The sequence below is a fragment of the Haliotis rufescens genome, unplaced genomic scaffold, assembly GCF_023055435.1.
Source record: "Haliotis rufescens isolate VD_foot unplaced genomic scaffold, xgHalRufe1.0.p SCAF_11, whole genome shotgun sequence".
Classification (NCBI taxonomy): domain Eukaryota; kingdom Metazoa; phylum Mollusca; class Gastropoda; order Lepetellida; family Haliotidae; genus Haliotis; species Haliotis rufescens.
The window spans coordinates 29,876,124-29,889,867 of NW_025963791.1; the positions used below are offsets into that span (position 1 = coordinate 29,876,124).

The window sequence follows — 13,744 nt, forward strand, 5'->3', positions numbered from 1 at the left end:
TCTGGTCCAGACTCGATTATTCTACAGACCGCCGTCATATAGCTGGAATATTGCTGAGTGCGGCGTTAAATAACAAACCAACCCAACCAATCTGATGTAACAGACAAAATTACATGCAGATTGAAAAGATTGATTAATGATATAATAAATTAATAATTATGAGAAATCTCTTTGAGTATACAATTCCGACTATATCATTATACAAAAATAGTGATGATACCAGGTATTCGTAAAAATGTGAGCGTATCCAGCCGCACCGGTGGTACTCGTCCTAAACACAGACAACGCAAGTCAATTGTTCAGCTTAACACGGGAACGTATGGTACAAATCAAAATTGGGACTGCATTGGACATTATTTTTGTCACTGGCGCGTCAAATGTGGAAATGTCCTCCAAAACGTTATGAAACGTTTATGCAGCTTTTTTAAGGCCTTAAATGTTGTAACGTTGATCAACGATCAAACATGAATAGTTACAACGCCTGCTTTGATCCGTTGCATGCACGTACCAGAGGCCATATGTTGTGTGTATGTTCATTCATAATACACACCTACATGTGTGCACCATAATATAGTCTGATTCAAAATTATTGAGAATTTTAATGTCATATTCAAGGAAGCATACATAAGATATCAATATTGACAAGTGTTCAAAATTGAGGTATGGTCAAAGGGAAGCAACTCTTCTTCAATTTTAGAAGTTCAAAATTGGAGTTAGCTCCCTTTATTATGGATCAGACGACTTTTCCTGATATGTCAGAAATGAGTGCAGAGGAGAAAAGAAGGTTGATTCTACAGCTCCATAATGAAGGCATCACTGATGCTGCTACATTAGCAAAGAGCACAGGTTCTCCTCTTTCTACAGTGTATAGAGTTAAGAACAATATTGAGAATTGTTCAGTATGCCCAATCGTATAAAACTGTGTTTGGAAGCAAATGGTGGTCTGATAAAATATTGATGTTACTGTGATGTGATTAAAGAAGGTTCGTGCTCACTTAAAATATGTTTTAGTTTTTTTTGGGAAAATCTTCATATTTACAGTTTTAAAGATTTGTTAATTCTCAATAATTATGACCCATACTGTATATGCATTGCAATGGATCAAGACATCAGTGCCACATTTCATCATATGATGTAATTCACTACAGGTATCACATGCTGCAAAGGGTAACACTGCCGACATTATTCGTATCAATTCCACTACATTACCATGAGATATCGTCCTCCCTACACATATACAAGCACAACAAACATTTTTCAATACTCAAAGTGAACTTTATTAGATATAGTTATGTTTATTTACATGCGCATAGTGTTGGTAAAATATACATTCTTCTTGGATTCCTGTAATGCATCACAAATGTGTGTGAGTGAGGGCATAAGCATCATAGCTTTACGTCGCTTTTAGCAATATTCCAGCAATGTCGCGGCGGTGAACGCCAGAAATGGGCTTCACACATTGAACCAATGTGGGGAATCGAACCTTGGTCTTTTTGCGTGACGAGCGAACGCTACTAGGCTACCATATCGCCCACAAATATGGACGACTATATGAAGGGAGCAAAGTGGTCACACATTTCTACTTTCGTATTGTGGTAGCAAATAGAATATTGCAATAGAAATAATGAAACAGCCTCAATGATTATGATTTGTTTGTTAGTTTGTTGTTTAACGCCGCACTCAGCAATATTCCAGCTATATGACGGCGGTCTGTAAAATAATCGAATCTGGACCAGAAAACCCAGTGATTGACATCATGAGCATCGATCCACGCAATTGGGATCGATGACATGTATCAACCAAGTAAGCGAGCCTGACCACCCAATCCCGTTAGTCGCCTTTCACGGCAAGTATGGGTTGCTTAAGACCTATTCTACCAATGATTATGAAATTCTTGGATGTATATAAGCATAATACTTAGTAAATGGTGTCTGTTCAAGCACGTTTCTGTTATAAACCGCCACCTGAAGAAATGAAACTGCATGTACATAGTGTTTGAAAGGCATTTAGAAGTGATACACTTAAGGAAGAGAATTTATTTATGTCAACTTCTTTATTATGAGGAACGCAACGTTTCGGAGTATATACTTACTCCTTCATCGGGTGAAATGTCTTTTCCCCCGATGAAGGCGTAAGCATATACTCCGAAACGTTCCCCATAATAAAGAAGTTGACATTTCACCCGATGAAGGAGTAAGCATATACCCCGAAACGTTGTGTTCCTCATAATACAGAAGTTGACATCCATAAATTCTCTCTATGGGCATTTACATGGCTTGAAGTCATGGTGAAAATTCAACTAATACATTCGCGCCATCTCCAGTGTGATAGCGTCAATGTCGGCCGTGCCCTCCTCACCGTAGAACTCCTTGGCAAGATAACTGATCCCCGGGTTGAAGTCAGCGGCAAGATTTGTTTGGCCATTCAGCGACGTTACTTGAGTGTTATGTTGCTCCTGTAATACATACGCAGCTTTAGACAAGGAACGAGAAGGTGTCATGATAAAGTGTCCTGTTACGTTCTTACACACAACAGCTCTTAGACTGAATATAAGTGCCAACTGCATTTACAGTGAGGTGGGGAAATGGGGTTTCAACGTCGCGTCCAAGATTATTGCATTTATATATATGTGTGTGTGTGGCTGCTTGTACTAGTCCGGACTGATGCCGATTTATAGTGCTAGCCCACTGAGATACCATGTCGCAGTTTAACATGAATACCCCACTCAGACACAGTATACTGACTCCTAGCCGACCAGTCCTCGTTTTAGCCCCTTAATGCCGAGCGCCAGACAGGGTAACAACAAGAAGCATCTTTTAACGTCTTTTGGTATGACGCGGCTGGGGATCGAACCCCGGACCTTCCGCTCTCCGGGCGGACGCTCTACCATTAGACCACGGAAGCGGTCACTACATTTACAGTAGACATGCTAATGTAGAACGTCATTGGTTATTACAAGAGTGGCTATCAACGTTTTACACCCGTGGAGATCCGGGTCCTCACACTAGCACTGTTTAACACCTTGGTAATGTTCTTGAAAACACGTGACTGATAATGAATACTCAAATAAATAGTTTATGTAAGATAACTCAGCAAGACCTAACTGTAGGAAGATGAAACTTTGGAAATGTAATTGCAAGGGTGGGACATTGAAGTTGAAGTTTTGGGTGACTTTCATTCTTGAAGTAGTTCTGAACCCGTGAAGGTTAGAAACGGTCTTCAGCAACCCGTGCGTGTGGTGCGACAATGCTTGTCGTAAGAGGCGACTAACGGGATCGGGTGGTAAGGCTCGCTGACTTGGTTAATGCATGTCATCGTACCCAAATGCGTAGATCGATGCTCATGATGTCAATCACTGGATTGTCTGGTCCACACTCGATTATTTACAGACCTCAGTCATTTAGCTGGAATATTGCCGAGTGGAGCGTTAAACAACAAACAAACAATCAACGTTCTGGTTCAAAATGTTGCATTAACTGAATTATATTAGGGTGTGCTTTTGACAAACGCTAAACCAAGCGTAGCTGGGGTTTGCTACGGTGTCACTGGAACGCATTACAAACAGAAATAATGTTGAAATCAGACCAATGTTGGATTAATAAACTCGATGATGCTCCCTGAATATGTAAGTATACATTAAAATGCGTGAAACCCATTTCTGCTGTACCCTGCCGTGATATGGCTGGAATATTGCTAAAACGGCGTAATACCATACTCACTCACTCATTATGCAAGTGACGCATCTTACTTTCGGCACCCTTGTCAATGATGCCCACAGACGCTCTAGACCAAGGGCAATTACTCCAAGTCCAATGCCGACACTAGCAACAACGAAGATGCCACCGACAGTGTGAAATGTGAGGCCGCCGCTTTCATCAACCTGGGAACATGTCAAACTGCCGTTCTTCCACCATTTCGTCTTCATAGTTTCCAGAATAGTCTCGGACTGCAGTTGTAATATCCTGGAATGACAAGAGCTGATCAAGCTGGTTCGGTGGTTTTCCCGTCGTGTGCTTCATAAACGTGAAGATATATTGTGAACACACTAACAATTTACTGATGGGTTGGTTGGTTGGTTTGTTGTTTAACGCCGCACTCAGCAATATTCCAGCTATATGACGGCGGTCTGTAAATAATCGAGTCTGGACCAGACAATCCAGTGATTGATATCATGAGCATCGATCCACGCAATTGGGATCGATGACATGTATCAACCAAGTCAGCGAGCCTGACCTCCCGATCCCGTTAGTCGGCTTTTACGACATGCATAGTCGCCTTTTACGGCAAGCATGGGTTGCTGCAGACCTATTCTACATTTACTGATTGAAATGATGGTATATTCACATTGATATTAGCATAGAAATTTCATATTCTCTTACTGTTACTCAACTTAGAACCAGCGGTTTTGTCAGTGAACTAACACGAGGCTGTGCTGCAGCGATGTAACAGCAGACAATAAAATATATAAAAATGTTTTGAGCAACGCTGACATTTATGTATAGTCGATGTGCCATTTATGCATTGGCAATATATTTTATAATTATACATTTCCTAAGTATTCTAGATCATCATTTACAATACATTGAGTTTACCCTGAAATTAAATTATGAATCATCAGTGTTCACTCTTATACCAGTATACAGGTAAACCTAACTATACAAGTATTCATGACTGCTTTTAGACTAACATTTAGTCTCTGAAATGAAAATATTTCACAGCAAAAAAGACAGTTGTTAAATTATGTTAATAAAATATGCCCCAGAGACTTGCACACAACTATAGACTTGGGTTGGCTCCATGTACAACATACTAGACTTGTTTCAAACTTCCATGGTTCTATATACACAATTTGATTACTGTGACATTGCCTGTTGTCACATTCATGCCAAATACTTAACAGAAGAGGTCGTCGATCTTGAAGTAAAATAATCACAAGAATCAAAATAAATAAGTTTTAATAATGCTGCAAGTACTTACGTATATAAGATGATGCGGGTCAGTGGCGAACCTTCTGCCAGAGCAAATGCGTACGATCTGCTGCTGAACTGTTTGCCAACAGCAAGCAAATCACAGTGTTTGGAGAGTTCGTATTGTATCATAGGCGATTCATGAATCAAGGCAAAATTACCTGCCAGTACTTTGGCAATGCCTTCACGAGTATTATTTATCAAGCCAGTCTTCTGGATGGATCTCCAGATCGTGAGGTACTTGTCCCCCAGTGGGTAATCCCACACAGCATAGTTAGCGGGCAGTGTACGAGAGGTGCCTATGTTCTTGGTGTAAAAACTCATGCTTTTCCATTCCTGGTAAAGATCCGATTCTATTTTCGCCATCCTTTGAAAGTATTCGTGGATCACCGTTCCTTGAACCACGGAATACTTGATTGTGTTCTGTTTTGCGAGGTCATCAAGCGACTCTATGAAAACAGTGAACGTATCAAGAACGACATCCAGTGTAATAAATAAGTGAAAATTGTTCAATATCGAAGATGTCATTTTTGGTATACCTAGTGGTCAGAAAAGAAATCTATTGGTAAGTCATATCCGAAAATTGTCGACAAACTTTTTCTTATTAAATGAAATACGTTATTGAATCAAAATATCAAAGCAACACCAGTCGTTGGCTTAAAGATGATGGTTTTTTCTAAAACATACTCTGGGATGATTGAGGCGGTGGGGTAGCCTAGTGGTTAAAGCGTTAGCTCGTCACGCAAAAGATCGCGTTCGATTCCCCACATGGGTACAATGTGTAAAGCCATCATATTGCTTGAACATTCTAAAAGTGGTGTAAACCCATACTCACTCACAAACCCATATACACTATGATATTCACCACATGCACGATGCTGAAATCGATGCTGTAAACAAATGGAGCCTTTTTCGTGATTAGACAGGATATTATTACTCGACCCTATCTCAGTCAGTGAATGATGTTCCTACCTATGGGGACGCTGAGCCTGGATGTGGTGAGGAAGGCTGCCAGGTTAGCCGTGTAGGTGGCCATCATGATGCTGCAGAAGAACCAGAATCCTCCAACCAGCATACGAGTCGAGAACGTTCGAGGAGTGCACTCCGGACCTGTTGCAAGTGAAAATGAGTAGGAGAATAACCATCGCGGTTCGAGGTATTTTCTGATCAGAATACATGATTGTTTTCCCGAGCTTTGTGGCTTGTAAGGAGACATATAATATAAGACAATACAGCAATGTGACGTTATGCCGCTCTAACTGAACAATTTACATTACGAAATTGAATCATGGCGAAACGCAAATATCGGAAAGTTATAAACCTCGATCTGTCTAATCCTATGTGTAATTAAGATTGTTTTCTTGAAAACCAGCAAAGAGAGCAATATTCGCTGTTCGTGGCCAAGTATCAGAGGCAAAATACGCCGGACGGCCCGAAAATTATGACACATCAGTCAGTGGTATTCTCACGCCTATAGCCTTTAGCCAAAACACACAGAGGCGCGTTCGTGAAATATGGTTGATCATAATTATTGACAGGTCGTTCCCTTGCCATGAAATAGAAAGTTGGTCAAAGAACAACCAGTCACTGTCATTGATAACCACAGACAAGGCGACTAATCACGGTCAGACAGAACAGGGCGTATAGCTAGTCGTGTTTATTACAGACAAACCAGTGAATGACATTGGAGCAACGGCTCACGCCGTCGGGGTACGATGACACGCAACAAATCAAGTCACAGAGCCTGATCACCCGATTCATTAAGACCGGCATAGGGTGCTGGGGACCTATAATAATTCAAACCCGGAATCCCATGGGTAGACAAAACGTAGACCACACACAATATGCTGGACATTTTGTCAAATCCAGTTGCAAAATATTTCCAATGACATTGCCTAATGTGCAATTGTCTATACAATATATTTTGTTTTTACAAAACCGATCGCTTTTAAGGTAGTCTGTGGTATCTTGATGCCGTGTTTATACCAAATGGGGGCAAAAGAAAGCTTATGGGAAATGAAAAACCATCTCAGGATCTAATTTTACCTGAAGTCCCCACAAAAAACATAAGGTAGGACATGAGTATTGAAATTACTTAACCTTAAGGGGTGGTCAGGTAGCATAGTGGTTAAAGCGTTTGCTCGTCACGCCGAAGACCCGGGTTCGATTCCCGACATGGGTACAATGTGTGAACTCCATTTCGAGTGTATTGCTGGAATATTGCTAAAAGCGGCGTAAGACCTCACTCACTTACTTTGGTTTTCAGTGATCCATTCATAAAATATTCAACACCATTTACCAAGCCCATGTGAAGCCCATTTCCGGTGTCCCCCGCCGGGATATTGCTGGAATATTGCTAAAAGCGGCGAAAAACCATACTCACTCACTCACTCACTTAACCTTGAAGTAATAGCTACATGTACATCTACCTTTAACAGTTCATTGAACACAAAACAATAATATGTAAGAACTAATTATCGAAATAAGTTCACCTTATATAAACCAAGTGATATCCGTATTGATATATTCACTTACCTGCCATGGGAAATGACGCCGTTACAAGCCACAGTCCCTCTTTCACAGTGAACTTCTTCCGTGCCTTATGCTGATCCTTGTTGTAGGGACTGAAGGGACTCAAGCGTTCGAAGACACACACGAGGAGACCCGACAGGAGAAGGACGGACGCCCAACACGCCCACACCTCCCCGGAAAACACGTTAGCAAATGCCAGTAGAGATGTGCCCGGGTTATTGTTCTTGATGAGGATTTGAAAGCCCCCGAATTCGTAGTATGGAGTTGTGAAGTCGGCTACCATGTCTCTCTCAGTTGTCATGGACATGGACGCTACAGCTATGTCGGCATACTGGGTGGAGAAACGTTACATTTAGTTTACAGACACCTGAGGGCCGGCAGGTTGTATTGTCTTAAAGTAACCCAGGGCTATCGTCAGCAATATCTCATAATCTTCTGCCTGCATACATCTTTCTTATTTCATATTATTCGAGGGCGATGTAACAATATGTATTTAACTTCTTACACAGACGTGATATGAATATTTTAGCGCCATCGAAACGATATACCTTTGTCCAAATACATACCGGAAGACAGCTTCAAAGTATCATTAAGGCGTTAAGTGTAACATTTCAAGTAATCTTAATTCAGTGAAAGCTGTTTAACCATTATTTTTTCAGCATTGGTCCAAGGGCTACGTAGCTCACCCGACACGTAAACGCAAATATTTGGGTATAGATTACACACAAGTATTAATTCTAATCGTAACTTAGTTTGAACTAATTCTTTCCTATAGATTCATTGAAAAATTTTGTACACCTTTATTTGTCCGAGGTGGAAATAAAACTAAAACTACATTCTTATATCTTTTAAATACTAAATCAATGTCTTCGATCGTATTTGGATTTTCTTTCTTTTTTGGTATTATCGTAAATCTGGCTTTTTTTGTGATGTTAAATATGTTTAAGCGTTCAGATGTAAACAAAGCCACACATTGTTTGGATATTCGGTGAAGCGTCAGCCAAAGTAGATTCAGTATTAGAGATATCAGTAACGAATTATAATATTTCGCTTTTTTTCAATTTCACCTCATGACTGTAAAGTCCGCGCGATCTGACACGCTGACAAGATCGACCCAAGTGTGATTTGTAGAATTCCGGATAAGTTGGTACCCAGGACTCTGCCTCGTGCACCGTCACAAACCACAGTAACAAAAGTTGGCGTCTCTCATCGCTATGAACATCGACACACATGTAAGGCTCTAGCGCAATCCATAAACGTTACGAAACCGTACGAATGGATGGACGGGAGGACGGACGGATGGGGGACGATATATGCACATGCATGAATTGTTAAATTTAAAATGATCAAGAATTGTCAACTCGGCTATTCAAAACATATTCAGTAATGTTATTGCATGTATAAATGCCCGATGGACTTACGACATATGCTCATACATATATTGTTAAAAAAATAAACCAACAAATCAACTTGGTTCTTAAAACACATTCAGTTATGTTTGTGCACATATAGAAGATGTATAATCAGAATGTTTTACCCCAGTCAGTATTTCACCCATCAGTCCTGTCCACGTTCCGTCAGGGTTCTGTTTGCCATACTGTCCATCCCTGGGTTCATACACCGTGAAGTCGAGGTCAAGACGCCGTGAGATCTCCTTGAACACGTCCATGGAGAACCCCGTGTACTGTGTTCCGTTCTCAGTCTCCTCGCGTATCACAAACGGGGGTTCCTGGAATGGGATGCCAAGGATAATTATTTATTCCATGCGTAAATCTATGAAACGGGTTAGCGAGCAATGCATACACGTTTTCACGAAACCAAAATATGTCATTTGTCAACAGATGAGCGAATGAGTAAGTGGGGGAGCTTTTAACAGAAATTCAGTCATGTCACGACGTGTCAGCGTGACGTGAGAGGAAAGTGACGCAGGTATTGTATGTTTCCAGGTTGGTTTAACCAACAAGCACGGGAATGTTGCTGAAAACTCTGGAAACGACATCAGAGCAAATCTGGTATTCCAACCCACGATCACAGCAAATTGAGTGAGTGAGTTGGGTTTAACGCCGCTTTTAACAGTATTCCAGTTATATCACGGCGTGTCAGCTTAATGTGGGAGGAAAGCCCGAAGTGATGCAGGTCTCAGACGTTTACCACTTCGGTGAAACCCACGAGCACGGACATGGTGCTGACAAACCTAGAAACATAATTTGGGCGAACCGGGATTCGAACCCACAATCATAGGTTTCTGGCGTGCCCAAGGGCCACAACTCTGCACAGCGAATCGCGGCGCCTTAGACGACTGGGCCACCCGTGCCCCCGATCACGGCAAAGCTCGGCGCCGTAGACTACTTAGCCACTCGAATATCCGTCAGTACATAACTTATTCAGTGAAGACCCGGGTAAGAATTGGTCTATAGCAATCTTTGCTTGTGTGTATTTTTGTTTGTTGTTCAACATCGCAGTCAGCAATTCTCAAGCTGAATGACGGCGATCTGTAAATAATCCAGTCTGGACCAGACAACCTAGAACATGCCGAACATCGATCTACGGAATTTGCATACGATGACATGCATCCACCAAGTCAGCGAGATTGGCCCCCGATCTCGTGTGTCGCCTCTTACGACATGGGTTGCTGTTGAACAACCCGGATCTTCATGGGCCAGCAGAATTTTAAAGTGTATGATACGCTAGCCTAATAAAATCACTAAATATATAATTCAATATATTATTGAAAGGGACATAAGTAGTTTCAGAATGACGGCTGGTCTGCATTAGCCGTATATAAGATAGGTATATAACATTATATAATCGTTATGGTGTAATCTAATGAAAGGAGAAGAGGGATTGTGTTCAGTTTATTGCGCTAGAGTGTTAATTACAGCGCTACATTCACACTGTACTACTAAGTCGTCTTGAAATATCAATTTCGCATAAAAGTAGCTAACGTTTTAGAACAATTTAATAACATATGAAAATGACGGTTATCTGAAAGGAAACGTTTATTTTTATTAATTTTTTAATTAATTTATATATGTTATTGTGACCATTTATTTCTCTCAATTTCTAACGTGCATTGACATTCCATTGACTACGTTATACAGTGCCTTGACGACGTTGCAATACAGTGACGTCATAAATTAAACAACGTTTCTGTACTACTCCCATTGGTTTTTGACATGAAATACGCGACATGTCGAAATATAGGAAAGCTTTCTCCTTTTTTTATATATATATAACGCCGTATATTTTCGTATTTGACATTTAGTCTATGATTCTCGGCTGCACCGCTTCACAGTATCGAAAGGTTTACTTATAATGTGAAGCCTCATGCACAACAGTTCACAGCAGACACCCGTCAAATACAATTTAGCTTATTCCTTGGTCCATACTGGTGTCAATTGTAGTATCTCAAATTTACTATACATGTGTATTCCAATATTCTTTGATTTGATTCATATGTATTTTATCCAAAAGGAAAAGGATTGGGAAATAGTTGACACAAGTTAGGTATCCCCCATTAGCGTTATATAATAACACAACTGAGGTATGAACAAAATACAGAGTACATACAAACAGAGAATGATCAGGAAACAGGGTTTTACATTTACATAAATCCATTAGCGTGAACCAACTGTACATTTGCGGTGAAGCTGGGATGTGAGCTCCCACTTGACAATATCGACAGATCGGGGACTAGGTTGTTGTTTTTAAATGTCAGTTAGTGCCATTATGCATACTTTTTCTAGCAGCGTGATAAAACTGGTGATAAACGTTTTCAAACGGAGGACTACAGAGACGGTTAGGACTGTCTAATAAACCATTATCTCTCTCTCCCTGTCTCTCTCTCTCTCTCTCTCTCTCGGCCATAGGGACGGTTTCAAGTCTGTATAAGTCATAAATTAACGGACTGGCTTTAACAGAGCTTTAGAGTACTGGTGTCTCTAACTGACAGGGGTAAATAAGTCCCTAATTTTACAATAGCCGGCATAAATGACTGACTTAATAAATGTGTCTTGCTTATGGTATTGATACGTTTCGTGCACTTGTTGAACGTGTACACAGATATTGCATCAGCAGTATTTAGTTAAAGTGCACATAAGTAGGAAGAGACTACATCATTGTTGATTTTGTAAAACTAGCAGAACTTACGACTCGTTCTTCTTTCTGTTTGTGCATTCTTTGCTAATTAGCGTCTCATATATTGATTGACATTAACGGATTGTGATGACGTACATAAGCGATCTATATGGTAAATGAGAGTTGACGTTAATGGTACTTATGATATGGATTGTACAAGGACCATTAAGTTTCATACAAAGAAAGCAGAGACCATGTATTAATACTTACGTGTTTGGTTACAACAACTACATTGGGACTCTTGTGACCTTTAGTTGAAGCATTATGTAGCTGTATACTGCTTTGTCTTGACCATGTCCCTATCTATAACAGAAACCAGACGAAGAGAGTGCAAGTGATTTTAATTCAAGTTATGCAGCCGTTGGACATACTTTCACACGACGACCCGTGAAGATTCCCGGGTAGAATAGGTCTTCAGCAACCCATGCTTGTCGTAAAAGGTGACTCTGCTTGTCGTAAAAGGCGACTAACGGGATCGGATGGTCAGGCTCGCTGACTTGATTGATGCATATCATCGATCCCAATTGCGTGGATCGATGCTCATGATATTAATCATTGGATTGTCTCGTCAAGACTCGATTACTTACAGACCGCCGTCATATAGCTGGAATATTGCTGAGTGCGGCGTTAAACAACAAACAAACAAAACAAAACTTCCACCCAACAGTGGCTTTTCTTTACCTGCAACCTGATCTTTTCGGAAGTCCATTTCTGGAGGACATCACTACAGTATAGTATTGGTTTGTACCTTAGGACTCACAGTTCAATAGGATATGTTTAATCATGATGTTCTCAGTTGTAGTGCAAATGCAGTCATTCATACATCCCAGTAATGGAGGACGTTATCGCAATATGTAATCATAATTATTACCCATGGCGTTCGTAATACACAAGAAATTAAATGTGCTTAATTCAGAGGTTCATTCATCAAGAAGGTGAGGTCTGCTGATGTAATTGTTATTCGTACTCAACAACATATCAGTCCATTTACTATAATGTGCCACATTAGTACTTACTTCTGTTGGTTTTGTCTTTAAATTATTTCTAGCACCATAGTCTCAGTCCGCGAAGGAGTTGATGATATATTACCAATGACGCCGGGGTACTGAAATGTATAAGGATCAATGGATTTGTTACCAGCTATTGACACCTATGTACATGTACATGGAGGTTATAACGCGAGTGTAGTGTGGGGTAGTTCTTATCTTGTAATAGTAATAAATATTTTGTTTAGCAAGCATTGGTGTGCTAAATACACAATGAATCGCATCGTGAAACAACAGATAGACTCCCTGGAGATCGTGGTTCAGATGGACACAATGAAATTTGCCTTGAAATCTAACTAAAGCTTGATGGTTACGTTTCCAATTCCCTTCCACTGTTTAACCCACCAGAGACCAGTGAAACCGCGTTATCTGTTCCATTAGGCATATATATATACAACAAGTTTTGAATTTGTACTCACCCGACAGAAAATCAAGTGAGCTTATGTCATGGCCTGTTTGTCCGTAATCCGTCATAAACAACTTCTCCTAAGAAACCACTGTACCAATGAACCTGAGACCCCACATGCTTGTTATCTCCAATGATAACATTCCGATTTGTTCAAGAGGTTTAAATCCCATTTTCAATATGGCCTCCAAGGCATGCTTGTTCCGACTAAGCTTGTAAGAGACGACTGACGGGATCGGGTGGTCAGGCACGCTGACTTGGTTAATGCATGTAATCGTATCCCATTTGTGTACACAATTGCTCATGAAGTCAATCACTGATTTTTCTGGTCCAGACCGCCGTCGTATAGCTGGAATATTACTGTGTGCGGCGTTGAACAAGCAATAAACAAATCCAACCAATGATGACACCCCAGTTACTTCAGCACGTTCGAATCCAATCTGCTATAGTGAAACTCTATTTGTGGATATTTTTCAGCCATTTTTGAATGTTATATGATTAACTTAGGGCTTCACTCTCACATTAAGCTGACGCACCGTGATATAATTTGAATACTGTTCAAAGCGGTGTTACACCCATTACACTCACTCACTAACTGGTATATTTTACATTTAAATGTTCCCAATTTTGTTTTTTACCATGCTCTTCAATTCACC

At 40.5% G+C, this 13,744-nt stretch overlaps 1 protein-coding gene across 1 annotated transcript; it reads right to left on the minus strand.

The window, feature by feature from the left end:
* Positions 1-1,259: 1,259 nt before the first annotated feature.
* On the minus strand, positions 1,260-12,668 carry LOC125378001 (ionotropic receptor 25a-like). Its single transcript, XM_048392520.1, has 8 exons — positions 12,653-12,668; positions 11,847-11,939; positions 9,037-9,228; positions 7,503-7,830; positions 5,940-6,077; positions 4,978-5,416; positions 3,749-3,962; positions 1,260-2,455 (listed from the first exon to the last, which is right to left on the minus strand). The coding sequence occupies exons 3-8, from the start codon at positions 9,166-9,168 to the stop codon at positions 2,300-2,302; spliced, it is 1,407 nt and encodes a 468-aa protein (XP_048248477.1). The 5' UTR covers positions 9,169-9,228; positions 11,847-11,939; positions 12,653-12,668; the 3' UTR covers positions 1,260-2,299.
* Between the last annotated feature and the right edge of the window lie 1,076 nt (positions 12,669-13,744).

Coding starts and splice junctions, on each gene's coding strand:
- LOC125378001 (XM_048392520.1), bottom strand. CDS start 9,168: ATGGACGTGTTCAAGGAGATCTCACGGCGTCTTGACCTCGACTTCACG. Junction 7,831..9,036: donor TGGGTGAAATACTGACTGGG/GTAAAACATTCT, acceptor TTCTCCACCCAG/TATGCCGACATAGCTGTAGC. Junction 6,078..7,502: donor GGCGTCATTTCCCATGGCAG/GTAAGTGAATAT, acceptor CACTTGCAACAG/GTCCGGAGTGCACTCCTCGA.